This window comes from Dama dama, chromosome 5, assembly GCF_033118175.1.
Source record: "Dama dama isolate Ldn47 chromosome 5, ASM3311817v1, whole genome shotgun sequence".
Taxonomy (NCBI): domain Eukaryota; kingdom Metazoa; phylum Chordata; class Mammalia; order Artiodactyla; family Cervidae; genus Dama; species Dama dama.
Window position 1 is genome coordinate 890,995 of NC_083685.1, and position 26,314 is coordinate 917,308.

The following is a 26,314-nucleotide window of genomic DNA, read 5'->3' on the forward strand; positions in this document are numbered from 1 at the left end:
GGCGCAGGGATGGCACTTGCTGGGGGGCCGCAGGGCCATCAGGAGGCGGCCCCCCGAACCCCAGCTGGAGGCCAGACAGGCAGGCGGGTCCCTGCCCTGCCCTGGGACGCTCCGACGCGCTCAGGCCAGGCTCCCGGGGGTGCCGGGCCTGGAACTGCCGCCCCCCTCTCCCCCCACAGGGTCGGGCGCCCAGCGCAAGCAGCAGGTGTTGCCACAGGTGCGGCAGTGCTGGGGGGGCCTCCGGGCAGCGCTGAGGACACACGGACACACAGCTGCTGCCACCACCGGGGGTGCACGTTTATTGAGACAATGTACAGACAGGCCACGCAAACAGGGTCTGAGGCTGGACCAGCAACGCAACGTGGAACACAAGAACAAGGCACCGATCTGTTAAGAAAAGACACTCCATGTATTCTAAGAATATAAGTCATTTAATACTGTTAATTTTATAGCACAAAATAAAACAAGCTATGATCCCCAAAAATAATTTTAAAAGCTTACACAGAAAATATTATTGCCTGAAGTTTCTGGTCTTTAAGTTACAGGTCAAAGAGTCTGTGTTGTGTGGCTGTCTCTTTAAAACACACAGTGAAGGCCGGCGAGAAGCGAGGCCACTGTTCCTCCTGCAGAGACCCGGCCTGGCTCTGAGAACGCCCCTCGGCCGCGGGCGCGCCCAGGCCTGGGGATGTGGGCCTCCGCCCCAGCACTGGAGGCCGGGGGGGAGCTTGGGGGTGTCTCTGGCTCCATGTGAGAGCACTCAGGACTCACTCGTTTTAAGAGGTTAATGAACACAATATTAAAAGATTAAATTATAAACTCCTGGCACGACAGCATCTCTTTTCCAAGTGAGATGTTCATGCCCTCTGAGCACACGGCCCAAGCACGTGGCTGCAGTCTCGGCTGCCGGCATGTAAACGGCTGGAGGAGCAAGTCTGAGGGTCAGGCGCTTGGGGCAGCTGCTGCCCCCCCAGGCCTGGCCGCGGGGCCCCGTCCTCGGCTGTCTCCGGGCAGAGCAGGTAGGAGTCACGGGGAGACCCCGTCCCCGGGTGAGTTCAGGGTCGCATTGCCAGTGCCTCCAGCACACGCTCTGCTCTCCTCCACGTGAGCGCCTGGAACACGCACACCTCCCAAGGGACACAGAGCGGGCCGAGCAGCAATGCAGAGTGGCCCTGGGGGGCCAGCGCCTCTGAGGACTCCTCTCCTCCTGACGCAGTCTTCCCAGACCCGCGGGACCCGGGCCCAGGCGAGGTGGGCGGCCGTTTCCCGTATACTTAGTGTGAAAAAACATTTCCCTGATTAAAAATCTAACAAGGTTCGGAGTCACAGAGGCCCTGCTTTGGCACACGTCCAGAGCGCGGCGCTCAAGGCTCAGTCCGGCCTGGGCTCTGAATCTCGGGGCAGCTGCAGACGAGAACCAGGATGAGGACGCAGCGCACGCCAGCCCCAGGCAGAGGGCAGGGGTCCTGGCACGGCCACACCACTGGCCACGGGCGAGGAAACGCCTGGGTTCCCAACAGGAGGCGGCGGGGGCAGGCAGCCTGGAGCAGAGGCTCCCAGGGATGAAGAGCAGCCCAACACAGCCTCTTAGAGAGCCAGAGGGACAGGGCCGCGTGAGCACACGAGACCCCGAGGCGACGGCCACCCCCGACCGCAGAGCCGCGCAGAGAGCCTGAGCGCGGGCCCTGCTGGTCCCGACGCCGGCGACGCTGCGCCCACCCTCATGACCCCTGACCCTGGAGTTGCACCCCGGCCACAGCAGATGTGCGCGGGGTTGGGCAACACTTCTCAGGCTACGACCCCACCCAGGGCTGCAGGGCGCGTTCCAGCAGAGCCCGTCTTCACGGGGTCCACAGGGCGGGCGCAGGGGCTGCGCAGAGGCGCCGGCCAGCTGGCCGTGTGCTGCGGGAGATCGTGTGAACAGACCTCAGGTACCCGACGGGGACACCTGACCGCCAGGCGGCGCTGGCTCACCTCCCGCGCCCGGGGCCGGCACGCAGTCGTGTGGGGGGCAGCCGGCATCGGCACCGCTGCCTAAGGGCAGCCGGGCGAGTGTGAGGCCAGGCAGAGCTGGGCTCGGTGAGCGGGCAGCAGACTCGGGAGTGAATCCAACAACGGCTGAGAAAACCGGGGCCCACGCTTTCCGGGGGCGCCGTCACAGAAAGCTCCTCCTCTGCTGGCAGGCAGGGTGGGCCCCGGCTCTGACACCTTTGCGACGTCGTCCAGGAGGCTGTGTGCGCAGCGGGGAAATGCAGGGCCACTGGGGGGCTGCTCGGTCGGCTCCAGACAGGACGAGCTGGCCTTGGGGCTCCGTCCCCTGCGCTCCCGCGGTGACAGCAGCTCATCCCTGATCTCATCACAGAACCCAACCTGCTACTTAAACACCTCTTCAGAACAAACAGGTCTAATTAATGAAGCCTTCCAAAACCAAACCAAACAGAGGGGAGAAAGAGAAAAACCAGAAGCCAGAGTGGAGAGTCTGGGGCGGCGCCCCCTCCGGAACGGCCCGCGCCCTGCTGTCCCTGGGCACGGGCCCCGCGCTCCGCGTGTCCGGGCAGGGGCGCTTCCCTCCACCAGTGTTTCCAGTTTGTGATCCAACGACTCTACGATCAGCTACTCCGTGACAACACGACTATGATACAATGCGGGCGGCCCCGAGCACGCCCAGGCGGGGCCGCCGCTGCAAAGCTGGGCGCGGGCCTGCCCAGAGGGGGCTACCCCAGCGGGAGGACACAGACGGGCAGGACGAGCAGCAGGCGCGGGGCGGGGCGGTCACTCGCTCTCGTCCGGGTTCTGGGGGTCGATGATCTTGACGTGCGTGAAGGGGAAGAGCCCCTTGCGCCCGTTCACCTCGCCCTCCCACTGGCCGTTGATGTTCATCCTCGTGACCTTCACGATGTCGCCCACCTGCCGGGAGAAGGGGACAGAGTCAGCGTTTCCTCCAAAAACCACAGCCACAGACGGCGCCACTGAAGGGACCCCGCTCTGTTCTCAGGACTTGTCTCCTGGGCACCACCGCGGGGCCTGGGAGCGTGTGCGACCTCCAGGACGGGCTCTGACGCAGCTCCTGCCCAGACTGGCCACCGCCGCCAGGAGACAGCCACCAGCTGGCTCTCTGAACAGCTCAGCCCACACAGGAAGCATACGAGAAAAACCGAAGCACTGCGGCAGCCTGTTGCGGGTGAAGGCGCGGCCACCACCAGGACCGCCCCCAGCAGGAGCCCCCTCGGCCCAGAGGTCAGGAGCTGCTCTGCCGTCAGGGCGGGCAGCAGCTCTGCTGGTGGGGCCCCCTGTCATCTGCAGACCCACAGGCTCCGAGGCGGCGCCTCAGCCTCATGGATGCTGTTTATGAAGCTGTCCTCAGAGGTAACCGTGGGCACTCCTGTTTGGCTGGCTGCTCACCGGGTCCCTCGGAATGAAGCTCCATCTGCCCCGGGTCTGACGGAAGGCCCCGGAAGAGCAGGGCCAAGGGCGAAACACACGGCTCACCACTTGCCCCAAGGACATTAAGAAACGAGTCAGTTGTGGGGTGAGCACGAGACTGCATCTATTGTTCACGGTGTTTCCAGTGTTTTCTGCCCCCTGTAACAGGTAGCCCCCTCAACTGCCTTCTTCATTCTGGCAGTTCCCAGCTTTTTACGAAACCACCTTCTGTTATTTCATTTGGGAAAAGGCACCCTCTGCTCAAGCTACCGGGCGAGCCAGCTCGCTGGTGGCCTCCAGGGACCAAGGGCGCAGGGCTGCCAGGGTGGGGTGAGGAGCCCCTCCTCCACGGCCCCGAGCACAGGGCCCCGGGCGGCAGGCACTGGGCTCTGAGAAAGGCAGCGTGTTCTGAGGTGGACCCACAGTCACCTGCGTTACTGCACATCCAGGGCTCAAGATGCAGCAATCATGTTTAAACAAACACAAGGCGTCTCAGAGGAGGAAAAGCGCGCAGCACAGAGAGACCCTAACTGCAGACTGCCCTCCGGGCGGGGTCTGGGAGGAAGCGCCTGAAGGTCACTCCCCTCGTGGGGGGGCGGTGCGTGGCAGGAAGCAGGCAATGCCTGTGTCTGACCCGCCCGGCTGCCCGGTAGTCATGGTGATCCGGTCCCCAAGTGAGCCCATGAAGGCTCAGAAGGCTCGGGCGCAATGTGTTAGGAGAGGAGCGGTGAGAAAGCAGCAGGGCGGAGCAGGGCGCCGGGTCAGGCCCGCCCCGGAGGGAGAAGGTGTCCATGCCGCACCCTGGCCTTGCGGGAGCGCTCACACACCAACATGGCCCGGTGGGCCTAACGCATGCTGAACTAGCTGCAAGGCCCGCTCAACAGCCACAACAATCTTGAGAGAGAAGGCCAGAGCTGGAGGCCTCATGCCCCCGACTGAAAACCCACTAAGCCGAAACCGAAAGTGTGGTCTTGGCACACAGACAGATGCATGGATGGACCAGCACAACAGATATGAGAGCTCGTAACAAACTCATACATCTCTGGTCAACTGGTTTTTTTTTTTTTAGTTTCCCATACAGGGATGGAACTCAAGCCCCTGCAATGGAAGCATGCAGTCCTAACCACTGGTCCACCCGGGAAGCCCCCCCAACTGAGTTTTGAAGAAGTGCCAAGTCCCCTCAATGGGGGAAGAACAATGTCTTCAACAAATGGTCCTGGCACAACTGATCTTCAACCTGAGAAAGAAAGGATTTGGCTGCCTGTGTCAATCCATATCCAAAACTAACTCGAAGTGGATAAGTGACCTAAATGCAAAAGGTAAAACCATAAAACTCTTGGAAGAAAACATGGGGGTAAACAACCCTGAACCTGGCAATGGATTCTTAGGTATGATGTCAGAAGCATGAGCAGCGAAAGACAATATACGTTGAGACGGACTTCATCAAAGTCAGCAGTGTGCAGTGAAGTAGGCCAGAGAGCGCAGGGACAACATGGGGAAAATCACACCTCTGATAACAGTTTAATACTCAGAATGTATGAAGAACTCCTAAAACCCAACAACAAAAAGCAAACAAGCCGCTTTAAAAATGAGCAAAGGTCTTTACCGTCATTTTCCCAGAGAAGATACAAAAATGGCCAAGAGGCACAGGAAAAGACCCCTCATGCGACTGACAATCAGAGAAGCCTCAGCCTCGAGCCGCCACCTCACAGCCCTCAGGGAAGCTCTGGTAACTCTAAAAAGAAGGAAAACAACAGGTGCTGACGCGGCTAGGGACTGTAACCCGGGCCAACTGCCCGTGGGACCGCAGGACGGCACGGCCGCTGTGGAGAACAGTCTGGCTGACCGCAAAAGGTAAACAGAGCAACCCAGCAACTCCTGTTAGGCATGCACCCTAGAGAACTGCCCGGCCTGCCCTGGGGGCTCAGGTGGTAAAGAATCCACCTGCAATGCCCGAGACCCAGGTTCGATCCCTGGGTTGGGAAGATCCCCTGGGAAGAGGGAACAGCAACTCAACCCAGTACTCTTGCCTGGAGAATCCCATGGACAGAGGAGCCTGGAGGGCTACAGTCCACGGGGTCACAGAGTCGGACACGACTGAGCGACTTTCACTGGAGAGCTGGAAACAAGTATTCATACAAAGAAAGCTGCGTGGAAACGTTCCTCAGGCTGTCCTCAACAAGCAGAAGAGGGGACTGAGGCTCATGACCATGACCCGGTGAACAGGCAAAGCGTCTGCCATCTGCACAGTGAATTTTGTTGGGCCACACACAGAATGAAGATACTCACTACAACACAAACCTCTGTGAAATGAGCCAGATGCAGACAGATGTCTCACTTACACGAGGCATCCAGAACTGGCAAATTCACACAACAGAAGGTGGACCAGAGGTCGCCAGGGCAAAGGACACGGGTGGGGAGTTATGCCTAACGGTTACAGTTTCTGTCCAGGGTGATGAAAAGGTCTGGGGAACAGACAGTGGTGAAAGCCGTGTGGCAGTGCACGCAGTTAATGCCGCTGAATTTTACACTTAAAAGCAGCAACTTGTCACGTACAGTGTGTGTGTGCTCAGTCAGGTCCGACTCTTGCGACCCCCATGGACAGGAGCCCACCAGACTCCTCTGTCCGTGGGATTTTCTAGGCAAGAATGTGGGAGTGGGTTGCCATTTCCTTCTCCAGGGGATCTTCCCAACTCAGTAAAAAGATGAGTAATGTAACATGCCAAAGACCACCGAGCTGTATGCTTGAAGTGAGTAAATTGTATGACCTCAACAAAGCTGCCGAGAGAAACACGTGGGCTGAGTCCTGGCTCTGCCCCGTACTCACCATGAGACGGCCAGCCTTGAGCTCGAAGCGCATGAAACGGGGCAGCGACAAGCGGCAGCTACTGTGGCCTATGCAGCCCCTGGCTGGCGCATCTCCCCGCACAACAGCTATGACCACATATGGAAGACTGAGGTCGGCATGGCGACCAGTCTGTCTGAACTGCAGCAGGGCCCCAATTTCATGGTCCTCTCACCCAGGTTACACACTAAGAACGAACAATCTTTCCTAACTTACAGTCCATTAAGAAAATAATACGCCAGAAAAGGACTGCTACCTCAGGGACAGAATTCCTAAAGCCGGACGCTGCGAAGGACTGTGACTCGGCATCAGGGACAGAGGCTGCAGGTGGCGCCCGGCAGCCCTGACGCAGCCATAAGAAGGTGGGGGCGCCGGGGGGCACCCTGCCAGGCCGGGGGGGGGGGGGAGGGGGGCCTGCTGAGATGCCCGACGGGCCTCCCACTGCAGACCGCGTTACTGGGCACACAGGAGCGGCAGAGGGAGGCGGGGCGGCCCCGGAGCTCAGCAGCTCAGCCCGCACGGGGGAAACCCAGACTCGCCCTGCAGACAGCTTCCACCCGGTGACAGAGGCAGCCACGAAGAAACTGCTGACGTGAGTGCAGTTCTAACGAACCGAGCAAAAGCAACCAGAGGAAGCAGGAACCTGGGAATCCTAGGCCACTGGCGAAGGAAGTGGCCCCATGGGCCTGGGAACAGGTCAACTCAAAAGATTCTGAGACCAGATGCAATCCAATGTCGAGGAGTCTTCAAATGGCAGGCAGACAACCCAAGAGATGCCAACGTGGCAACTGCAGATGGCCCAAGGGGAGCAGCGGCAGGCTTCCTGGGTGTGCCGGTGGGCTTGCGGAGAAAACGCGCCCGATGAAGGCTGTCCTCCTGCCGACGAGGACGGGCGGCCACGAGCTGACGGAACCCGCTGGCAGGCAGGACAGGCCCATGCCGGACACCTGCCACAGAGGACGACATCGCAAGACACTGGCATCCTGACCAAGGGTCAAGCCTCTTGGTTTTTGAAATTCTATAAAACATATACAGTGAGCTTGAGACCACCCCTGGACAAAATTCTGGACGCAATTAGCACACAGGTGGTTTATGAGGATTTGGGGGAAATGGGTCTGGAAGGCTGCATGGGCTCAGTCAGGGCCAAGGTGCACTAGCCCAAGCTCACTGTCCTTTCCTAGAGACGGGCCTGATCAGGAGGGGCGCAGAGGCGTCTGTGGGTCACACGCCTGGGAGACCTGCAGCTGGCTCGAAGCCGCACGACGTCACCAGGACTTGAAGCCAGAAGCAGACGGGGGTGTGTGTGTGTGTGGTGGGCTAAGACCGAACCAACCAGAGCAGAACCCTCAAGGGGGACGGCTGGAGGGGACTCACTGAGGTCCGAACCCCGGGCGAGGCAGGAGCAGGGCGAGCTGCTTGCCCAGGTGGGCGCCTCCAGCCTTGTCCACGCAGGCAGAGCCGTGCCCCGAGGCTGTCCCGGGCTCTTCGAGGACCGGCCCATGCCCCCCGAGCACCCCGTGAGCCCGGCTGACGGACGGAGGTCCGGAGGAGTCCACGGAGACGCTGAGGGCCGCTGTAGGGACCGCAGCCCCAGGCAGGCCGGCACGCGCCAGGCCCTCCTGGGGGCCCATCAGCGCCGTGGCCCCGCTCCGTCCGGCGGCCCCCGCGGACCGCAGACCCTACGCCTCCTGTCACCACTCCCTGAGGCCCATCCAGACCCCGGACACGGAGTGTGCCCCTAGCTAAGCACAGCCCTGAAGGGCTAACCCATCACCTCCCTTTTGTTCCAGGTCAGGAAAGCTGGAATACCAAGTGTGAGACTGGCACCTTCACAGGGAGGCTCAAGCATCGGCCCCCAATTACTGAAAATCGATCAGTAAAAAGGTGACCTGCCTGCCGGCAGGCTTCACAAACTGTTCTTCCCATCAGCCTGGCCCTGTGATACGGCAGCGGCTACGTCCCAGCATCTGTCTTTGGCCCAGCACCCAGCACTGCCCCCAACCTGCAGCCACGCAGGCGTGTTCCGTTCCCGCAAGCTCCCGCTCTGCCAGGAATGTCTCATCCCGCTTCACCCAGGCAGTGTCTAGTCACCCTTCAAAACCCAGCTCAAGGGTCACCTCCTGCAGGAAGCCTTCCCAGACCACACCCCCCACATTCCCAGCTGCTCCCTACCTCTCCCAGGCCTACTCCGCGTCATCAGCTCACTCAGCCACAGCTGGCTTCTGACTCCAGGCTTCCAAGGGGCAAGCTCCTTGGTGGCAGGACCCTATACTGTAAAGCACCCTCACAGCCTGGGTGCATGACTGGATGAGGAAGCAACAACCGTGTGCCGTTCCGGCTTAGAGGGTGTAAGAAGTGTGCCTGAGACCACACCCGGAGCAGCCGCCGGGTCAGAGGACACTGCAAGTGAGCTTGTAACGGCCCTGGGGCTCTTGTTCCAAACACTCTCTTCCGCCAAGGATGCATCTTCGGAAAGGCCAACTCTGCTCCCCTGGAGTCCCTTCAGCCCTGCTCCACCAGGCATGGGAGGTCCCTCTTCAGACTGAATCCCAAGGGGCAAGAGAACCAAGTGTCTGATCAAAGCCTCTCTTAAGACAGTGTGTTACGGGCAGGAAAGTTCTTTCAAAAGTCAAGTTTCACAGAAAAAACATGAACGAATTCGGGCAGTGAGGGTCCCCTGCAGCCCCCTCTGTGACAGCAGCTCAAAGGGAGCAACGCCGCTTCCACTACGGCGCATCTCGTCCTACCTTGTCTCACTTTCTTGTTTTAATTTTACACTTTTCCTGGTAACCTAATTGTAAGTGTCCCAAGAGGGCTCAAGACAGGCACCAGCTTTAGAAGATAAGGTAACTCACAAAACGCTTCTTTATGGCCCAACCCAGAGCCCCGTGTGAACACAGAGAGCAGGCTGCACTGTGCAGTGGGGTCTGGCCAAGGCCCCCCTCCCCGGTCCACGCCGCCCTCCGGGGGGATCAGCGAAGGCGGCGTCACTGGGAGCCCGGGGCATGCAGGCCTGGCTCTGGGGCCCGAGGCTGGAGGAGCAGCGTAGTGGTGAGAACACGGGTGGTCTCACAGTGAGCTTGCTTCACCAGGCTCCGTTGACGCGCCCACTCCCCCAGCTGTTAGCAGTCCCCTCTACAATCTCCCACCCCACCGCACACTCCAAGGAACAGAGGAAACGGGGTTTCTACCACGCACGCCTTAGAGTCAGAGGCCAACAGGCACGCGTCCTTCAAGGGAGGGTGGCTTTAAGCCCTGACTCAGCTAAGAACCCAGTTCCTGACTTCCTTTAGGGGCCTGGCATTCTGACAGGGAGCCCGGACCCCCGCTCACCCGTGTGTGCCGACGGCCCGCTGCACAACACAACCCCGAACCTAGCCCCCTGCTCCCTTGGCGGGTGTGGGGGTGCTCCCAGAGCCTGAACCCTCACAGACGCCAACGCGATGGGGGAGGATCACTGAGGATACAGACGTGTCCTGAGGGCAGGCTGTGTGGGTGAGAAGCCAGCAGCCTGTCGGCCAGCCCGGACAGTGAGGGCCTCCCTGCCTCCTGCCCGGCCCTTCCCGGGAGGCGTCAGAGGGCGCGGGGTTCTTCCCTTCGGGCCAGCGTGAGATGGAGAAGTCACCTCGGACTCCGAACCAGGCTTCCAGATGAAGTTCACTGGGTATCACTCTTGGTCCAAAACACCTGAGGATAACCAATGAGAAAACATGGGAAAACCAGCACTCCCACCGACCCTGAGGGCAGGCTGCGAGGAAGCAGCAGGCCGTCTGCCCCACGGTGACCTCGGGCTGGGCGCAAGGCACCGGCAGGAGCTTCGTCTCAGGGTCTCCAACACGCACGTGACCACGTGATGATACCCACACTGCAGTGTGGTTCACGAGTTACCAACAAACGAAGGGGCGAGGAGCCGCAGCCCCAAACCCAGATTCTAGGACAAGGCCCTGCAGGCCCACCTCACTTCAGGCGCAGGCTCGATCCCTGCTCAGAGGACAACAGACCACCTTCCAGACCCCTCTGTCTGCAGGCCCGCCACACGCGTGTGCTCATGCGCGACTCCCTGGGCGCACCGACGTCTCACCAAACGCCTACCTTCTGCAGTTCACCCCCCCCAACACACACCTCTTTGTATTTTGACAAGCCACAGTCATACATTACACCTTGCAAGAGCCTTTGTCCTCTTATGAGGCAATTCACAATGAGTTAGAGGAACATGACTCGGTGATTAAAATGTTAAAGTTCTCTTTCACGCTGCTGTAATTTACAAAATCTCAATTAAGTGAGGCCTGAAACATTGAAACGTCCTTCCCTTGCCCAGCTGAAGAGGAGCCCACATTTATTCCTATTTCTCAACTGCTCACGACGTTAGAAACGTAGAGCTGTGTGTCCACCTGGATGTTGATTTCATCTCTAGGGCATGCGTCTTTCTTAACCACTGCCTTCCCTTACTGCCTGGAGAAGGAAATGGCAACCCACTCCGGTACTCTTGCCTGGAAAATCCCATGGACGGAGGAGCCTGATAGGCTACAGTCCACGGGGTCACAGAGAGTCAGACACGACTAAACAACTTCACTTCCTTACTGCAAAAAAAACCAACTGTTCTGAGACTGCATCTGAGGCTCTGGAAGCAGAACACAGCAAGGCAGCTGACGTGGGAGAGACGGGGATAGGAAAGGACACAGAACCATGTGAGACAGTCACCCAGTTCTCATCCCGTCAGTTTAACCTTAAACGAGTAGTCCTGGCCTCCTAGAAGCAAGATTAAACTAAAAACAAAAACTGAGGAAATTTCCCGGGGGTCCAGACTCCACGCTGCTGTTGCTGAGGGCCTGGGTTCAATCCCCAGTTGGGGAGCTAACATCCTCCAGAGCCACGGCCAAACCCCAGAAAACCCGTGTCAAAGCCCCAAAGACCCAGCCGGGCAGCCTTTACCTCTAAGGCCAGGGCGGTCTTGTCGTAAGCACAGGGCACGCGTTTCTGAATTGCTTTCGCAAAGACAGGTCCGTTCTGCGTGGACGGCAGGGGGCTGACCGTGGCCCCGGGGGCGCCAGCGGCCGGCGGGGGCGCCATGGTCTGCGGCTGCGCGTAGGCGTGGGCGGGCTCGGGGACCCCGTAGCTGTTGGAATTCCTGTTCCCGGGCTTGCCCTGGGCCGAGGCCCGCACGAGCTTCTCCACGTAGGGCACGGGGATCATGCCCACCCGGCCATCCTTGTTGCGGGCGCTCCACCACTGCTCCTCCGGCTTCTCGATGATCACCAGGATCTCGCCCTTCTTGAAGGGCAGGTCCTCGGCGTCGTTTCCAGGGAAGTCGTACAGAGTCCGCACGTACTCCAGGGTCTCCTCCGCTGTGGGCAGGCTGGGCGCGGACACAGAGCCCACCGGCGGGCTGGGGTACCTGCAGGGGCAGAGAGAAGCACGCTGAGAGGAGCCTCGGACCTAGCGTCTGCCAAGCTCTGTAAGGAGCGACTCACTTCCCTCCCCGTGTTCTCACTAGAAGGCGCTGTGCCTGACTGCCTTTCTGGAGTCTGTAATGCAACAGCAGTTCCGGACGATGCTGACCATTAACGAAGGGGCACCGCGCCACCGCCCGAGTTTCACAGGACCCTCTCGTTTACACACACAGACGCCTGGCCTTTTTAAAATCCCCACTACATCCAGCTGCGCCCTCCTGAGGCCCGCCGCGACCACCACACACTCCTCCTCCTGGTCCTCACCTACGGCTAGCATCCTGCACGTTTCTCCAGGCACCCAGAGAGAAGAAGACAGAGCCCCTCAAAATACAAAAACTGGAAAAGGGAGTATGTACTTGCACTACAAAAAAGGAAAAAAAGAAAAACGCACCACCATACAGCATCTCGTAGGGGAATCACCATCCGGGCCTCCAGGCGCGAAGCCCCTAGGGTGGGTCAGAAAAGCAGCCCCTCCTTCCGCCCCTCCTGGAACGCCCCTTCCTCAGGAGAACCACGGAGGTCTCCCTCCACCTAAGGAGTGTCTGGAAAGTTGCAAATACATGATGCTTGGGGAAAAACTATTTTGCTGTGAGCATTCCCCCCTTAACTGTTCTGAAACCTGGAAGCTACTTGAGTAACTTGGCTGAGCGTCTCCGCCTCTTGGGGGGTACGGCTTGCACAGCTGTGTCCAAGCGGGGCTAGTGCTAGGATGGGACATGCGCTGCTGACCCGCTAACTGGGCCGTGAGTCCTCCAGGAGAGTGCGGCCTTTCCCTTTCTCCCCCAGGCAATGACCTGAAAAGCTGTTTCAGAGAACAATATCACAACATATCCTCCCACACTAAACCATTTTAATTTATAGAAACGTTTCTTTAAAAAAAAAAAAAAAAGTATCAACATGTTACAACAGTCACCAAAAGAAAAAAAAAGGAAAACAAAAGAGAAAAGAAAGTCCCCAGTCCCTGCCCTAGGGTGGCCAGTCGGCCCCCCTTCTTTCTTCCACCCGCATCTGCTGGGGCGGTTTTCCTGCAGCGTGGCCCCTCCATGGCGCCTGCCCTCCGGAGCCACTGCAAGTGAGCCCCGCGTTTCTGGAGGGTCCCGTCTGTCACCATCTATGACGTCATCACACACTCCTGCACAGCATCCCCCTGGACTGTGTTCCTGGCAAAGCCCTGGCCCCAGATTAAATACACCAACACTCTCACAGGCCTCAGGACACACGGCCCTCCGCAGCCTGTGCCATTTGGCCAGAGACAGATCTTTCTGATGCAAACGATGAGCTGCACAGCGGTCAGGACACCGCGGTGGGGAGCAGCCTCGGTGAGAAAGGGCTGACACCCAAGGCTGTCGGCGCGGTCTGAGGTCTCCCTCCCAGCATCCGGTGGGGGGGGGGGGGGGATGCACCCGGCAGGTGGCCCCAGAGCTCCCACTCCAGCCGGCAGGAATGAACAGAGGCCCACAGCAGCTCCTGACCTGCCCTGAGCCCCCGGCTAGCTCCTCACTCCCAACCCCCCAATGTACACCCCTGCTCCTATCTCAAGGGCCACAGAGGTTCTGTGAAAGTTCTGGTCAAACCTCAGAGCCTTCACCAACAGCACTCAGCTCCACGGCAGACCCGCGGAGGGTTTTTACCGTCTGCACAGTTCAAGGTGAGAGGCAGGGAGTCCCACAGCACAGGGTCTGAGGACGCCAGAGCAGCTTCAGCGAGGCCAACACTGAGGACGTCCATCTACCCAGGGACCCGCTGGCTTTACTCAGCGCACAGGGGACAGACAACGGATCGAAACCAAGCTCCTGCTCCCAAGACTGCAAATGTTGTCCTGGCAGACTGGGAGACAAAGGAGTGCACACATCATCCAGGTGTCTTGGCAGAAGCTGACGGGGCCAAGTTCTGCTAAGGGTCGGGGCCGGCAGGTGGTGCTGCACAAACAGCCAAACACTAGCTCCCCAGGTGGCGCAGCGTAAAGAGCCTGTCTGCATCGCAGGAGATGCATCAGACGTGTGTTTGATTCCTGGGTCAGGAAGATCCCCTGGAGAAGGAAATGGCACCCCACTCCAGTATTCGTGCCTGGGAAATCCCACGGGCAGAGGGGCCTGGCAGGCTGCAGTCCATGGGGTTGCAAAGAGACACGACTGAGCAGGCATGCACGCGTGCACACACAGCCCCCTTTGGAGCAGAAAGGCTTTGTGGAAGATGGGCTTACAGGTGACGGTCCTCCACCAGAAGAAGGCTGGAGGCCAAGGGTCCAAAGGCATCCCTGCGGGCTCCCCACAGCGGCTGGCTGGCTGGTCACAGCTCCTCGCACTGCTGCAAAGGGCCGGCACCCCGTGAGTCCACCAGCTACCTGTGGCCTTGCCGCATCTTTTCACAGAACCCTTAAACAAGCACACGAAGACTCTTAGCTCCACTCCACTAAACAAAATCCATCAGAGTCTGGCAGAGGGGTCCGCAAACCACAGCCTGCAGGCCCACGGCCACGGCCGGTCCTGTAAGGCGGGCGTGACGAGCACACAGGCAGGTCTGTGTGGGCGGGCAGTGACGGCTTCGGGGCCCACAAAGCTGACCGGCAGGCCCTTCCCCGAGGAGGCGGCACCGCTCACACCTTCTCCAGCGCGACGCGGTGGCCTCTCCTGGCTCAGTGTGTGTGGAGACATCCCCACGCGTGACAGGAGACCAAGCTCCCAGCCACACCCTGACGTCAACTCACCCCTCCACCCCACTCTCTCTAACTCCCGATTTCACCCCAGCCCCCGCAGAGATGAAGCAGGGCGGTGTGGGCTCAGACACAGCGGACACCACAGACGCGCTGCCCAGAGAACCAGGAAACACAGTAGCGGAACCAGTCCCTGTGTCTCTGTCTTTCGCAACCTGTCCCGTGACCAGGACTGTGGGGCACACAGGGTCCCAGGCGCAGAGCGCAGCTCGCTGCAGTGGCCCGGAGGGCGCTCATCCGACAACCTCGACGGCCGCCGCCTCCGGTTAAAAGCTGCACTCCTAAACCACGGATCAAGCACCTTCAACTTTAACGATGTCTAACAAAGCGAAACCATCAACTGGCAGGAGAGATTTTCAAAGGGCCTGGGGTAATGGATATGGAAGACTCTCCCGGTTAAACACACGCACGCCCGTACTCCTGTGGCTCTGTGAAAGATTTCACAACAAAAAGGTGGAAAACAGAACAGTGGTACAAGAACCTGTCCCGGGAAGACTGGCGACGCAGCCGTCCAGTTGGAGTGATCCGGCCAGCTCCCCACACCCACTCCCGCGCCACGGGCGCGCGCTCTGCACCCGCAACTCCTCTGCGGTTCTGCTGCTTCCACCTGGGCTCAGACCCAAATCCATCTATTTAGCCCTAACAACCCCCCAGACGCCGAGCCCCGCCTGGCTCCCTGCTGCAAACCCGCATCCCTCCCCCAGCCCTGCCGCTGATCTCTCACCTGAGGCGCCGTCCAACCAGCCTGAGGCCACACCTCTCGCCTCACCCCCAGAAACTGCCCAGAGGACGCGCCCCAGCGGCTTCCTCCTGGGACTCCCAACGCAGGAGACCTCAGTCCAGCTTCTCACGTCCCCTTCCCCTGTGATAGCCCTTAATTCATGCCACATTCCAGCCTCTCCCCACCCCGACCCACCCCGGAGCAGGCTCTAAAAGGAAAAGCTGACCACGACACCTCCCTTCTCAAAGACTCTGGAGCCCTCCCACCGCTGAACGCAGGTACCAAGTGCAGGAGGCCCGTCACAACTGAGCAGCCTTCCTTCAAGCCTGCAGTCCTCACTCGCAGGAACCACACGGCCTGCCCACCTCACACCAGCCCTCACCCTTCCAGAGCCGGCCCACAGAGCACCTTCTCTCCAGGCCCTGCCTGACCCCCCTGGCCAGCCACAGCATTCTCAGGGAGCTGAGCTTGTCAGCAAGGCCATGGTTCACTTCCAGGACACGACTGGGGTCCAGTGTTGGGCTCTGGGATAGAGGAGGCCTCCACGCACTGAAACTCCTGCTAAAACTAAAACGCCACAGACACAGGGAGCCTCTCCCCGAGTCCCAGCTAAGTCTGCTCCGCAGACAAGGAAACCCCATGCGCCACCCAGCTTGTGGCCGGGCCCCTCTGCCTCACCACGGCCATCATCCCAGACTAGCGGCCCCACCGTGCCGGTCAGGGCCTCGGCTCCGACTCTAGGATGATCTGAACTCCCACTGACAAACCACTGCCCCCTTTCACTTATCAGAAGGAAAACGCTTTTGCCCGAGTGAATCTTAGAAATAATCTGGTCCAACTGTTCAGATCAAAAGAATCAATCTTAGATAAAAAGTTCTCTGAGTCTCAAACAAGAGAAAGGTCACAGGTCAAGTGGCCATCAGCACTCAGGTGCCACGGGAACACAGTTCTTGCCGGGTGAGATTCCGTCCCGGCGTGACGACGGTTCTGTTCCCACCTAAACTGAACTTAGGGGATTTAAACTACCGGTAAGAAGAAACTCAAAGATTTACCCATAGTGCCCAATTCTATGTTAATTGAAATCAGTTAATGCTCCTCTCCTATCTGCTACTCCTAATTACAAAATGCTAATTACTCCTGCTACTCCAAATTACAATGCTCCCTTAAACATCCAGGTTGCTGCCTTGGGAGAAGGCGTGGCCTCTGCCAGGCAGGCAGGGGCGTCCCCTCTGGGCGGGCGCTCAGGTGAGGCTGGGCATCCTTTCTGGCCCTCGCACAGCTGCTGACTGTATCAGAGGATGTGGTCTTTAAAGCCAGCACCCAGGAAGCTCCAGAAGAGCCTGACAGGGAGTGCTGAGTCAATGTCAGAGCTGTACTACCAGAGCGTGCTGTGAGCAATGTCTACTGAGTAAAAACGTCAGATCTGTACTACCGGAGTGTGCTGTGAGCAATGTTAGATCTGCTATTACCAGAGCATGCTGTGAGCAATGTCTACTGGGTAAAAATGCCAGATCTGTACTACCAGAGTGTGCTATGAGCAATATCCATTGAGTTAAAAAAAGGGGGGCTCCTCTATGGGTCAACTTGCCTCAGTTTTTTCCATCTTTGCTTCTCATGATTTTTCTCCCAGTCATCATATAGCTACACAAGCTAGAATTGGAAAATTTTATAAGTGAAGTAACCTATGCAAAACACACTTTCAATTTTCTAAACTGTGGGAAAATGTATTTTGTATCTAAACTGAATCTACCCAGAAACCTGAACTTCTGTTGTTAAACTGGAAACAGCCTCTATTAAAACAGAAACAAAAAGCCAGTAGCACTCACCTGAACACTAAATATAACTTAACAGAATCACACATGTTCATACTCAAGTAAGATGGAGGTGAAAACAAGGTTTCTGTTTATCAAACAGTTTTTAATATAAAACTGCACCCATGTGTAGAAAAAGAATCCTTTAAAATCTGTCATTGAAAAATCATAAGCCACTGACACACCTTTTGTTTTTAAATGTAAAATCCAAGACAAAAACGAATACTACAACTCAAAAGACAAAATTAACAAGCTAATACAGAGGACAGACAGCTACAAATACACCCAGCCATCTCGGTCTCTTCCTCTCTCGTCCCGGTTGCCCACCTCCCATCAGCAACCAAACCACAGCTGCCAGTCAGTCAGTCTACCCACTGTCTCTGCAACAGACGGACACACGGACGGACGGACAACTCATCAATCGTCATCATCGTGTCCTGGACCGCAGTAATGGCCCAGGTCACTTCCTGCCTTCACACTCCTTCCCTGGCACCCCGCTTCCTTCCTCTGACCGTCCTAGCCACACCCCTGACTCTGCCGGCTCTCACCCTGGGCTCCCCCTTTCAGTTTCACCCTGCTCTGACCCGACTGCCTCAGGTCAGCCCCTTCCAGCAGACCCTCTCAGCCTACACGGACTGTCTTCGCAACGCTGACGAATGCTGTATTCTATTTACGTTTCTACTTTCCAGCCTGTCTCCTTACTAACATCTAAGGTCCATGATAGAGAAAGCATGTCTGTCACCCCTCTTTCCCAGTACGTATCACTGAGATGTAACTCTCCCGTAATGTTTGAATAAAAACATAAAATTTAAAGTTAAGGGGGACTTCCCTGTGGTCCAGTGGTTAAGCCTTCAAGCTTCCACTGCCAGGAGCTCGGGTTTGATCCCTGGTCAGGGAACTAGGTTCCCACATGCCGCACGGCCAAAAAAAAGTCATTTCCCCAAGGAAAAAAAAAAGGTCAATCCTTAAATTATGAGGAAGTCATAAAGTTGTCACTTTTTACTCAGCAAAATGGACCCCAGAAAAGAACTATTAGCCAAGGCGCAAGAAGCTCTGGCTTCAGGAGCTCAGTTCTGAGGCCTAAAAGAACCTAACCACTTGATCCATCCTGTCTGGGGTGTGAAAGCATATCGCCCTGATTTCTGCATTTGGCCAAGGCTGGCCCGGCCTTGTCTTCTATACTAGGTGAGTAATAAATACATCACCCAAATCCGTGGATTTCTGTCTCAGGGAGAGGCAACCCAGATTCAGTGTAACAAAGTAATTCCTGCCAGGATGTAATTCAACCGGCACGCGCAGTGACAGCCCTCAGAGACAGGGAAAATGAAAAACTCAATGGCAGCAGGACGCCCGGGGCAGAGGGCACAGCGGAGGAGAAATAAGCAAAGTTGAACTTGAGGCGGGGGCAGTGTCAGGGAAAGGCCTCGGAACGGCAGCAAGGCGCTGTGCAGGTGAGGGGCGGGTGGGGCCCGAGCAAAGGTCCGCAAAGGTCCACGGGTGTGAGTGGGTGTGTCGGGCGGGCTCCAGGAAGCAGCCGGAGAGGGTGAGGACAGGTATCTGGGAAGAGGCAAGAAGGGGAAGCTGGGGGTCGTGTCAGCGGGCACCGGGAAGCCACGGCCACACTCCTTTCTCTCCACCCAAAAGGGGGTCGAGCTGTTCACTCACAGCGGCACTGAGGCACCTGTCACCTTGAGGGCAGCACGGCACCCTCAGAGCGAGGCTCACCAAGTGCCTGAAAGGAAAGATCTAAGCCACCTCACAAGCCAGGAGTCACTGTATGAATGCATTTAAAGTCTCATTACTGCGGGTTCTGAGAGCTCCTCCAACCTCTTACCCTGGAATCACATTGTGCTGAAGGCTGACTCTAGCTACCAGGCTCTTCGGGGACCTGGAGGCTTCGCCAATCAGATTCTCAGTGTCTAGGTCTTTGTTATACAGCATCTGATTTATAGTCCCCCTCTCCCAGCTTTTAAAGCCCACTGAGTCCAGCAGTTAATCTCCTAGTCATCACACCGCCAGGGCTTTATTTCCTCCCTACCTCTAGTACAGTGTGTACTCCTTTAACATGACAGCTTCTAACATTCAGAGCTGAGACTACTATCTTGTCACCAAATCTCTAAGTCAGAAACGTCTCATCCTGAAAAAAATCTGTATTAGCACCCTCTCCTTTTTAAGCAGATGCTTAAAAAAAAAAAACAAACAAAAAAAACCCTTTTATTTTTAAAATCCTAGGCCATCTCTTTAGCTCAAGTTTTGCATAATTTACACAAAAGAAGCCTTGAGCAAAATATTAAGGCAAATAAGCAAATGAAAAAGGGATGCCTGATGCTCAGTGTCACTGTGGGTTATTTTAAAATAGATACTAAGTCATTCAACTCAATGCAAAAAGTACATCTAAAATTCAACTAGGGTAGAATCTTAAGTGGAGTGTCATTCAAAATTTCCTTAGTAACATTCTAGACTCATTCCACCTTGGAATTTAACCAAATGGATTTCCAGTTCATTAAGGGCCCAACTTGGGGCAAAACTATAAAAAAAAAAAAAAAAATCCTCGTTCAAGCCTACGGCTTTTACAGTATTTTCAGTTAATGTCTTATAAAATAGATGCCTGGCTTATTTCAACCCTGGCACCAGGGTATCAATATATGGCTCTGATATTTCACAGTTAAAGGTATTTTGTTTCTAACTGCAAAGGCATTTTCATCTCTGCAGTCCAGGAGGTCCAACCCTGGAGTTCAGAGACCTTGAAAGGTGTGCAAACCCGGGGAGGGTGGGGTGGGGGAGGGAGGAACTCGCGGGACGGGGAGCCGAGGGCTAGCTTCAGATTCTCAATCCATGGTCCAAAACCGGCTTCAAGACCGGTAACAAAACCCTGCTTCAGTAGGTAATTTACACCGAGGACGTGACGAAAGGCAAAAAGCGTCCCTTTTCTAACTGGGCACCCGCATTTCAACCTGCTTGGTCAGACGCACCGCCCTCATCCACGGCGACCCAAGATCGCGACACCGCGCGCAAAGCTCCCCGGCCCGCCGCCCGCGCCCTCCGCGCACCTGGGCGCCGGCTCGATGAGCGTGGTGGTGTCCAGGTAGTGGATCTTGTAGAACTCCAGCAGGGCCGGCAGGTGGTCGAACTCCTGGTCGCCGATCTTGAAGCGGCGGTTGGGCAGCGAGTTGATGATGTAGTGGGACACCCGCGAGTTCTCGGACACGGACAGCACGTAGTCCCCGGGGCAGGTGGACGAGTCGCGGACGAGGAACACGCCGTGGCGCTGGCCCTGGAGCCGGGTCTGCGCCTCCTGGCGAGACACGGGCCCCATGTACCAGGCCGAGCGGTCCGAGGAGTCGAACCTGGCGGAGGACATGGCGGGCCGGGCGCTGAGGTCGGGCGGGCCGCGGCTGGCTGCTCTCGCCTGCGCTGGAGACGCTCCGCCCGGGGCGGCTGCGGGCCGACCGGGCCTCCGGCTCACCGCGCGCCTACAGGGCCGCGCCCGCGCCTTCCTCGCGGCCGCGGGCCCGCAGCATCCTCCGGGCCGCCGGCTTGCTCCGGGGCCGCCTCACGGGCCGAGCCGGCTCCGAGCGCGGGCCCAACCGAGCGCGGCGACAGCCGCTCGCCAAGCCTCCGGTCAGTCCTGGCCCGGCGCGCGCCAGCCCCGCGTCCCCGCCGCTCCGCACCGAGCCCCGCGGCCGCGCCAAGCCACAGACCCCCCGGGAGCGCCGCGCCGCCGGGGACGCCGTGCCCAACCCCGCTCCCGAGAGCCACAGCAACAAAATGGCGGACGCGGGAGAAGCGGCCGGCCACCTCCCCCCGCCCCTCAGCGCCCTGCGTATGCGCACGCGCGGGCGCCCGCTCCCGGCGGCCGCCGGGACCTCTCAGTGACGTCACGTGGCGCGGCCAATCGCGAGAGCGGGCGTTTGCGGCTCGTGCGCGCCCCCGCGCTCCCTCCTGGGCCCGCCGGGGGGCGCTGCGGGGAGGCGGCGCTTCTAGAACCCGCTCTGGGAACAAAGCGGGGCGTGCGGGCCAGGTCCGGCCCCGGGGCGCGGCTCGGGGCTGACCGCAGCCGGGCCGGCCAGGTTAAGGCGTGGCGGAGCCGACCGTCGCTGAGTGCTCAGATGGTGTCTGGCGAAGCTCCCGGGTCCCTTCGGAGCCCTGCCGCCTTGGTCCCCCAGGACCCCCTCCGACACCCCAGAACCCCCTGCCCCTGGCCGCACTCCCATCCACACTGGACCGTCCGTTTAATGGGAGCGGAGTTTGGTGTGCCTTGTTCAGCTCTCGGCCTGGCGCTTCTTCGTCCCACCCTAAGCTGATGCTCAGATCTGGGTGGAATGAATGACTGTTGAGGAACACTACCCCCCCCCCCCCCCCCCCCGCCCGGCAACCGATAGAGAGAGCCTGTCCAGGAAGGCATCGGAGCCCTTGTCTAGACTCCTGGTCAGCCGACTCTCATTGCTGGGTTGAGCCTGTCCTGCATTGTAGGTAGGGCAGGGGTCCCCAACTTCTGGGACCCAATGCCTGATGATCCGAGGTGGAGCTGATGTAATAACAACAGAAATAAAGTGCACCGTAAATGGAATGCGCTTGAATCATCCCGAAACCATCCGCCCCCCCCCCCCCCCGCCCCAAGGAAAAATTGTCTTCTACGGCGCCCAGAATGTTGGGGACCACTGTTGCAGGGTGATGGGTGATGTTCCTTCTGGGGTAAACTCAAGGAGAATTGTCACGGTCTAGTGTCTTTTGTGACTCAGCAAAGCAGGTTTTCAGCTTCCCTCCAAGTACTTTCGTGTCCTGTTGCTTTCAGGCACAATTTGAATAGCTCAGAATTTGAAGAGGAAGACTTGGGTTCCAATTCTAACCTGACTTACCAGTTGACTGTATCATTCCTTGTCATATTTTTTTCATTTTCTAATATTTTCTTCCAGTTTTATAGAGATATAATTGACATACAGCACTGTATAAGTTTAAGGTGTACAGCATAATAGTTTGACTTGCTTACATCATGAACTGATTATCACAATAAGTTTACATATAGATACAAAATTAAATACAAAAAAAAAATGTTTAGTGAGCATCTCAAAGATACAAAATTATATCTCAGAGAAGTTATCATAAGTTGTATACTTTGCAAGAGGCACTCAGGGAGGTCTTTTGAAGTCCAGGGCTCATTTCAGTGTTACACAATTATGGCCTATAAGTTAGTCCATTTTGCTTGCTTTGCTGATGGGAAAACAGGCCCTCCGAGGTTGATTCTAGCACCGGAAAGGAATGCCAATCTTGGAATAGGGTGGATCTGTCCCCCAGTTTGGATTTCAGATACCATCACTATTCTACTGCAAAAGTGCCATGTTCCCATCTTTAACAATTCATCTTAAAGATGAATCAAAATACCTCTCCTGTTGTTTCAAAATACTCCAGTGGAGAATACTGTCTGGATTGGATAATGGGGAAACAAGCATGGTCTTTCTTTTTTCAGCTGCAGCCTGGGGCATGTGGGATTTGAATTCCCTGAACAGGCATGGAAGCGTGGAGTCTTAACTTCTGGACTGCCAGGGAAGTCCCAAGAATGGCCTTGTTGATAGTTGTTGAAGCTGGAGACATGGAGTGTGTGTGTGTGTGTGTGTGTGTGTGTGTGTGTGTGTGTGTGTGTGTGTGTGTGTGTGTGTGTGTGTGTGTGTGTGTGTGGCGGGGGAAGCTATTAATTATATTACTCTACTTTTGTATATGTTTGGATTTTTTCACAATAAAAATAATTAAGTACTTTCTTATTTTTCCTTAGCACAGCTGAAACAAGCTGAAAATTTTTTTCCCCAAAAACCAGCCTAGATACTAAGAGGTAATGAAATGGAAATGAATGGACAAGCGACAAGAAGCTTTAAAAATGGGCTGCAACTTAAGATTTGTGATTCTGCTTTAGCTTGCTCTTCCTGAGGTTTTCAGATAGCATTGTACTTACTCTCCTAAGATAGTTATGGTTTAGACTCAAAGCATTGACAAGCCTTTTTGAGCAGCTTGCCAGGGTTCCTGTCCTTGAGGCCGCCTCTGTACTGAGGACCCACCGCCAACTCTCTATTTTTGGCCTTGCCATGAGGCATGCAGGGTCTTAGTTCCCCAACCGGGAATCAAACCTGCACCTCCTGCGCTGGAAGCACAGTCTTAACCACTGGACCGCCAGTGAAGTCCCCCCACCACTGAATTTTATTTTTTTAATAATTTGTTTTCCTCTTCTGTAGGGAGTCTTCATGGCTGCGCCGGTTTTTCTCTAGTTGTGGCGCGCAGGCTTCTCGTTGAGGCGGCCCCTGCTGCACGGAAGGGCTCTAGAGGGCAGGGCTCAATGGTTAATGCCGCTCAGGCCCAGCTGCGCCATGGCTTGTGGGATCTTACCAGATCGGGGATCCAACCCATGTCTCCTCCACTGATAGGCAGATTCTTTACCCACTGAGTCACAAGGAAAGCCCCCCACCCCACCCCACTGACTTTTGATTCTCCCCTGTCTGGTCCAACACTGCAAGTGATGGTTAAGGCCAGACAGGCTTCCCAGACTGCTGCCTTGCTGAGGACCCAGAAGAACAGTGTCTATCCCTTGTTCCTGCCCTAGATTCTTTGCTGGCAAAGATGCTGAGGGTAGAAGAGGCCTGACTATGTAGGGGGAGATGCAAGCACACTCATCGCGCTGACTTGATCGAGTCGGTGGTTCTCAGGTGTGGTCTCCACAAACAGTGCTTGACCACTGCCTGGATTAGACTTGACCTTGGAGACCCTCCTCTGCCTCTCACCCTGCAGTTCTCCGTCACTACTCCCCCATGCTTCACATATATTTCTAAATTTTTCTCCCTAAAACAAAAGAGGAGCTTATTGGTTATCTTCTTTCCCCCCCTCCTATTAGTTTGCTACTGCAATATTAATAAAATAATGTCCACATCCCCATTATAATTTCCCATGACGCACTATTCAAAATATCAACGTGCCAATCTCTTCTTTCCCAGGGGGATACCTCTGCAGGAGGCTTGGCTGCTGTATTTGGAAGCTCTACCGACCCCTCTAGAAAACAGTGGCGGACTTTACTTCCGTGTCTTGAAGCCTGGTCATGGCTCCCCCTGGCATTTTCTAACCTAGTGTTAATTGCTCTGACACCTCTTCTATAAAATATCCATTTTCTCGGACTTCCCTGGTGGTCCAGTGGCTAAGACTCTGTGCCCCCAACGCAGGGGCCCAGGATTGATCCCTGGTCAGGGAACTAAGATTCTGTGGACCGCAACCAAGTGTTCGCATACCATAATGCAGATCCCGTGAGCTGCAACTTAGACTCGACACAGCCACGTAGGTAAATAAATTATTTTTTTTTTAAGTCCACTTTCTTGTCACTTGAGCCGAAAGGCAGCTTGTCTTGTTTCTCCTGATTTCAGAGCATTCTGGAGTGCCTTTCGTGAAATGCCCTAGAGGCACACTGATTCCCTCTCTCATTCCTTCTCAGTCACTGCTTTGCAACACTTTAGACCAGGCGTCCCCAAATTTTCCTCTCAGGATCCAGAGTGTAAATATCTAAGGCTTTGCAGGACAAAGAGGAAAATCAAGAAACATTACGTAATCTTGCTCCAGCCTCCTGCTCCCCCTCCCCGGCTCCGGTAGACAATGGAAAATGGGAGCATCTTAACACTTCAGGGGATCTGCACCCCCTGTTTTTATCAATCTGGAACATTCTCTTGCCTAATGAGAAAATTTTTCTGCAATTTTTAAAAGGAAGTTCAAAATATCATAGTAGTCGAGTGTAGATGTTTCATCATCCAAGTATACTAGTGAGAATAATGGAATTCGTTTGGGATAATGTTTCACTTCCTTGGGTTTCAATGTCAGTGTCCCCTAACGTTGACATGTTGAGCTGCCAGTGCTGAGTTATATGTAATTAGGCTCTGATTCGTCTTTGAAAATGTCTTGCACCCAGATGGTACTGCCGATACTGCATGGTTTTAATTGAGCATGTTCACTGTGGGATGAAAGTGAAAGAATTAGTTGCTCAGTCCTCTCCAACTCTCTGCGACCCCATGGACTGCAGCCTGTCAGGCTCTTCTGGCCATGGGATTCTCCAGGCAAGAATACTGGAGTGAGTAGCCATTCCCTTCTCCAGGGGATCTTCCTGACCAGGGATTGAACCCAGGTCTCCTGCGTTGCTGGCAGATTCTTTACCGTGTGGAGGCACCAGGGAAGCCAGACTGTGGGATGGTATGTATAGAATTTTCTGAGATTCTTCTCTGGACATTTGCCTTTTAGCTTGTTGTTATGAATACATTGCAGATTAATCATCTTCAATTGAAGTTGGGTGGGAACTCCTGAATTGCCCAATTAAATAGATTTTGAAATATGGAAGTTTCCATTGCGCTTGACATCAAGGTCCGAAAAATTCTGCTGGAACTGTAGTTACAGCTCAGAAAATACCTCCGATGCAAATCTGTGTGGGAATGAGATCTTGCTTCTTGTTCTAACTTCGACAGCACAGGAAGTGTATAAACCAACTTAACATTCCTTTTGATTCAAAACAATATTAGTTATTGTCAGAATGACTTTGTCGAAGTATACATTTCACATACAAGCACTGTTTTGCCCTGTCATTTCATTCTATTTTATCGGCCGAGCTACACAACTCATAGGGCTCTTAGTTCCCTGACCAGGGACTGAACCCAGGCCCTCCGCAGGGCAAGGGCCGAGTGGTAATCCCTGGACCACCAGGGAGGCCTCAGGGAACATCATTTTAATGTCAGTGGTGGACAGAAAATTGCAATCCCGAGTTCCCCTTTCCTCACACAAAATGAAAACCTCAAAAGCCAGTCAGAAAGCGCGAACACTTCCTCCTCAGGACCCTCTGTACACATTTCGGGTTCCTACACGTCATAAAGGCAGTTCCCCATGGGGTCGCAAAGAGCTGGACACGAGTGAAGTGACTTGGCACGCACATGGACCTCCTTGTTCTGAAAATGAAGACTTTAAGAAAATGTAATGTAGTTTCTGGCTGTGCTGGGTCTTCGTCGCCGTGCAGGCTTCTTCTCTAGCTGCAGGGCTCGGGCTGCTCATTGCGGTGGCTTCTCTTGTTGAGAAGCCAGAAAATGGCTTGGTGGTGGTTGCTCTAGGGCCCATGGGCTTCAGTCGTTTTGGCTCAGGGCCTCCAGAGCACAGGATCAATACTTGCGGTGCACGGGAGCTTAGCTGCTCCATGACTTGTGGGATCTTCTCAGATCAGGGATTGGTCCATGTCTCCTGCATTGGCAGGAGGATTCTTTACCACTGAGCCACCAGGGAAGGTGAAAGACTTTCTGTTTAAACTCAGGGATCACCCAAGATCCTCTCCACTCTTAGAGCAAAGTCTATTAA

General features: G+C 56.0%; 1 protein-coding gene across 2 annotated transcripts; it reads right to left on the reverse strand.

Moving 5' to 3' along the window:
• Window positions 1–412: 412 nt before the first annotated feature.
• Window positions 413–20,409, reverse strand: CRKL (CRK like proto-oncogene, adaptor protein). Of its 2 annotated transcripts, XM_061141375.1 has the most exons (4): window positions 20,011–20,409; window positions 11,198–11,660; window positions 9,891–9,952; window positions 2,766–2,904 (listed from the first exon to the last, which is right to left on the reverse strand). In XM_061141375.1, exons 1-3 carry the CDS (start codon window positions 20,319–20,321, stop codon window positions 9,923–9,925), a joined length of 804 nt encoding a protein of 267 aa, XP_060997358.1. In that variant the 5' UTR covers window positions 20,322–20,409; the 3' UTR covers window positions 2,766–2,904; window positions 9,891–9,922. The 2 variants fall into 2 exon arrangements, with proteins under 2 accessions (XP_060997357.1, XP_060997358.1); XM_061141374.1 differs by lacking the exon at window positions 9,891–9,952 and having other exon boundaries at window positions 413–2,904.
• Window positions 20,410–26,314: the final 5,905 nt, after the last annotated feature.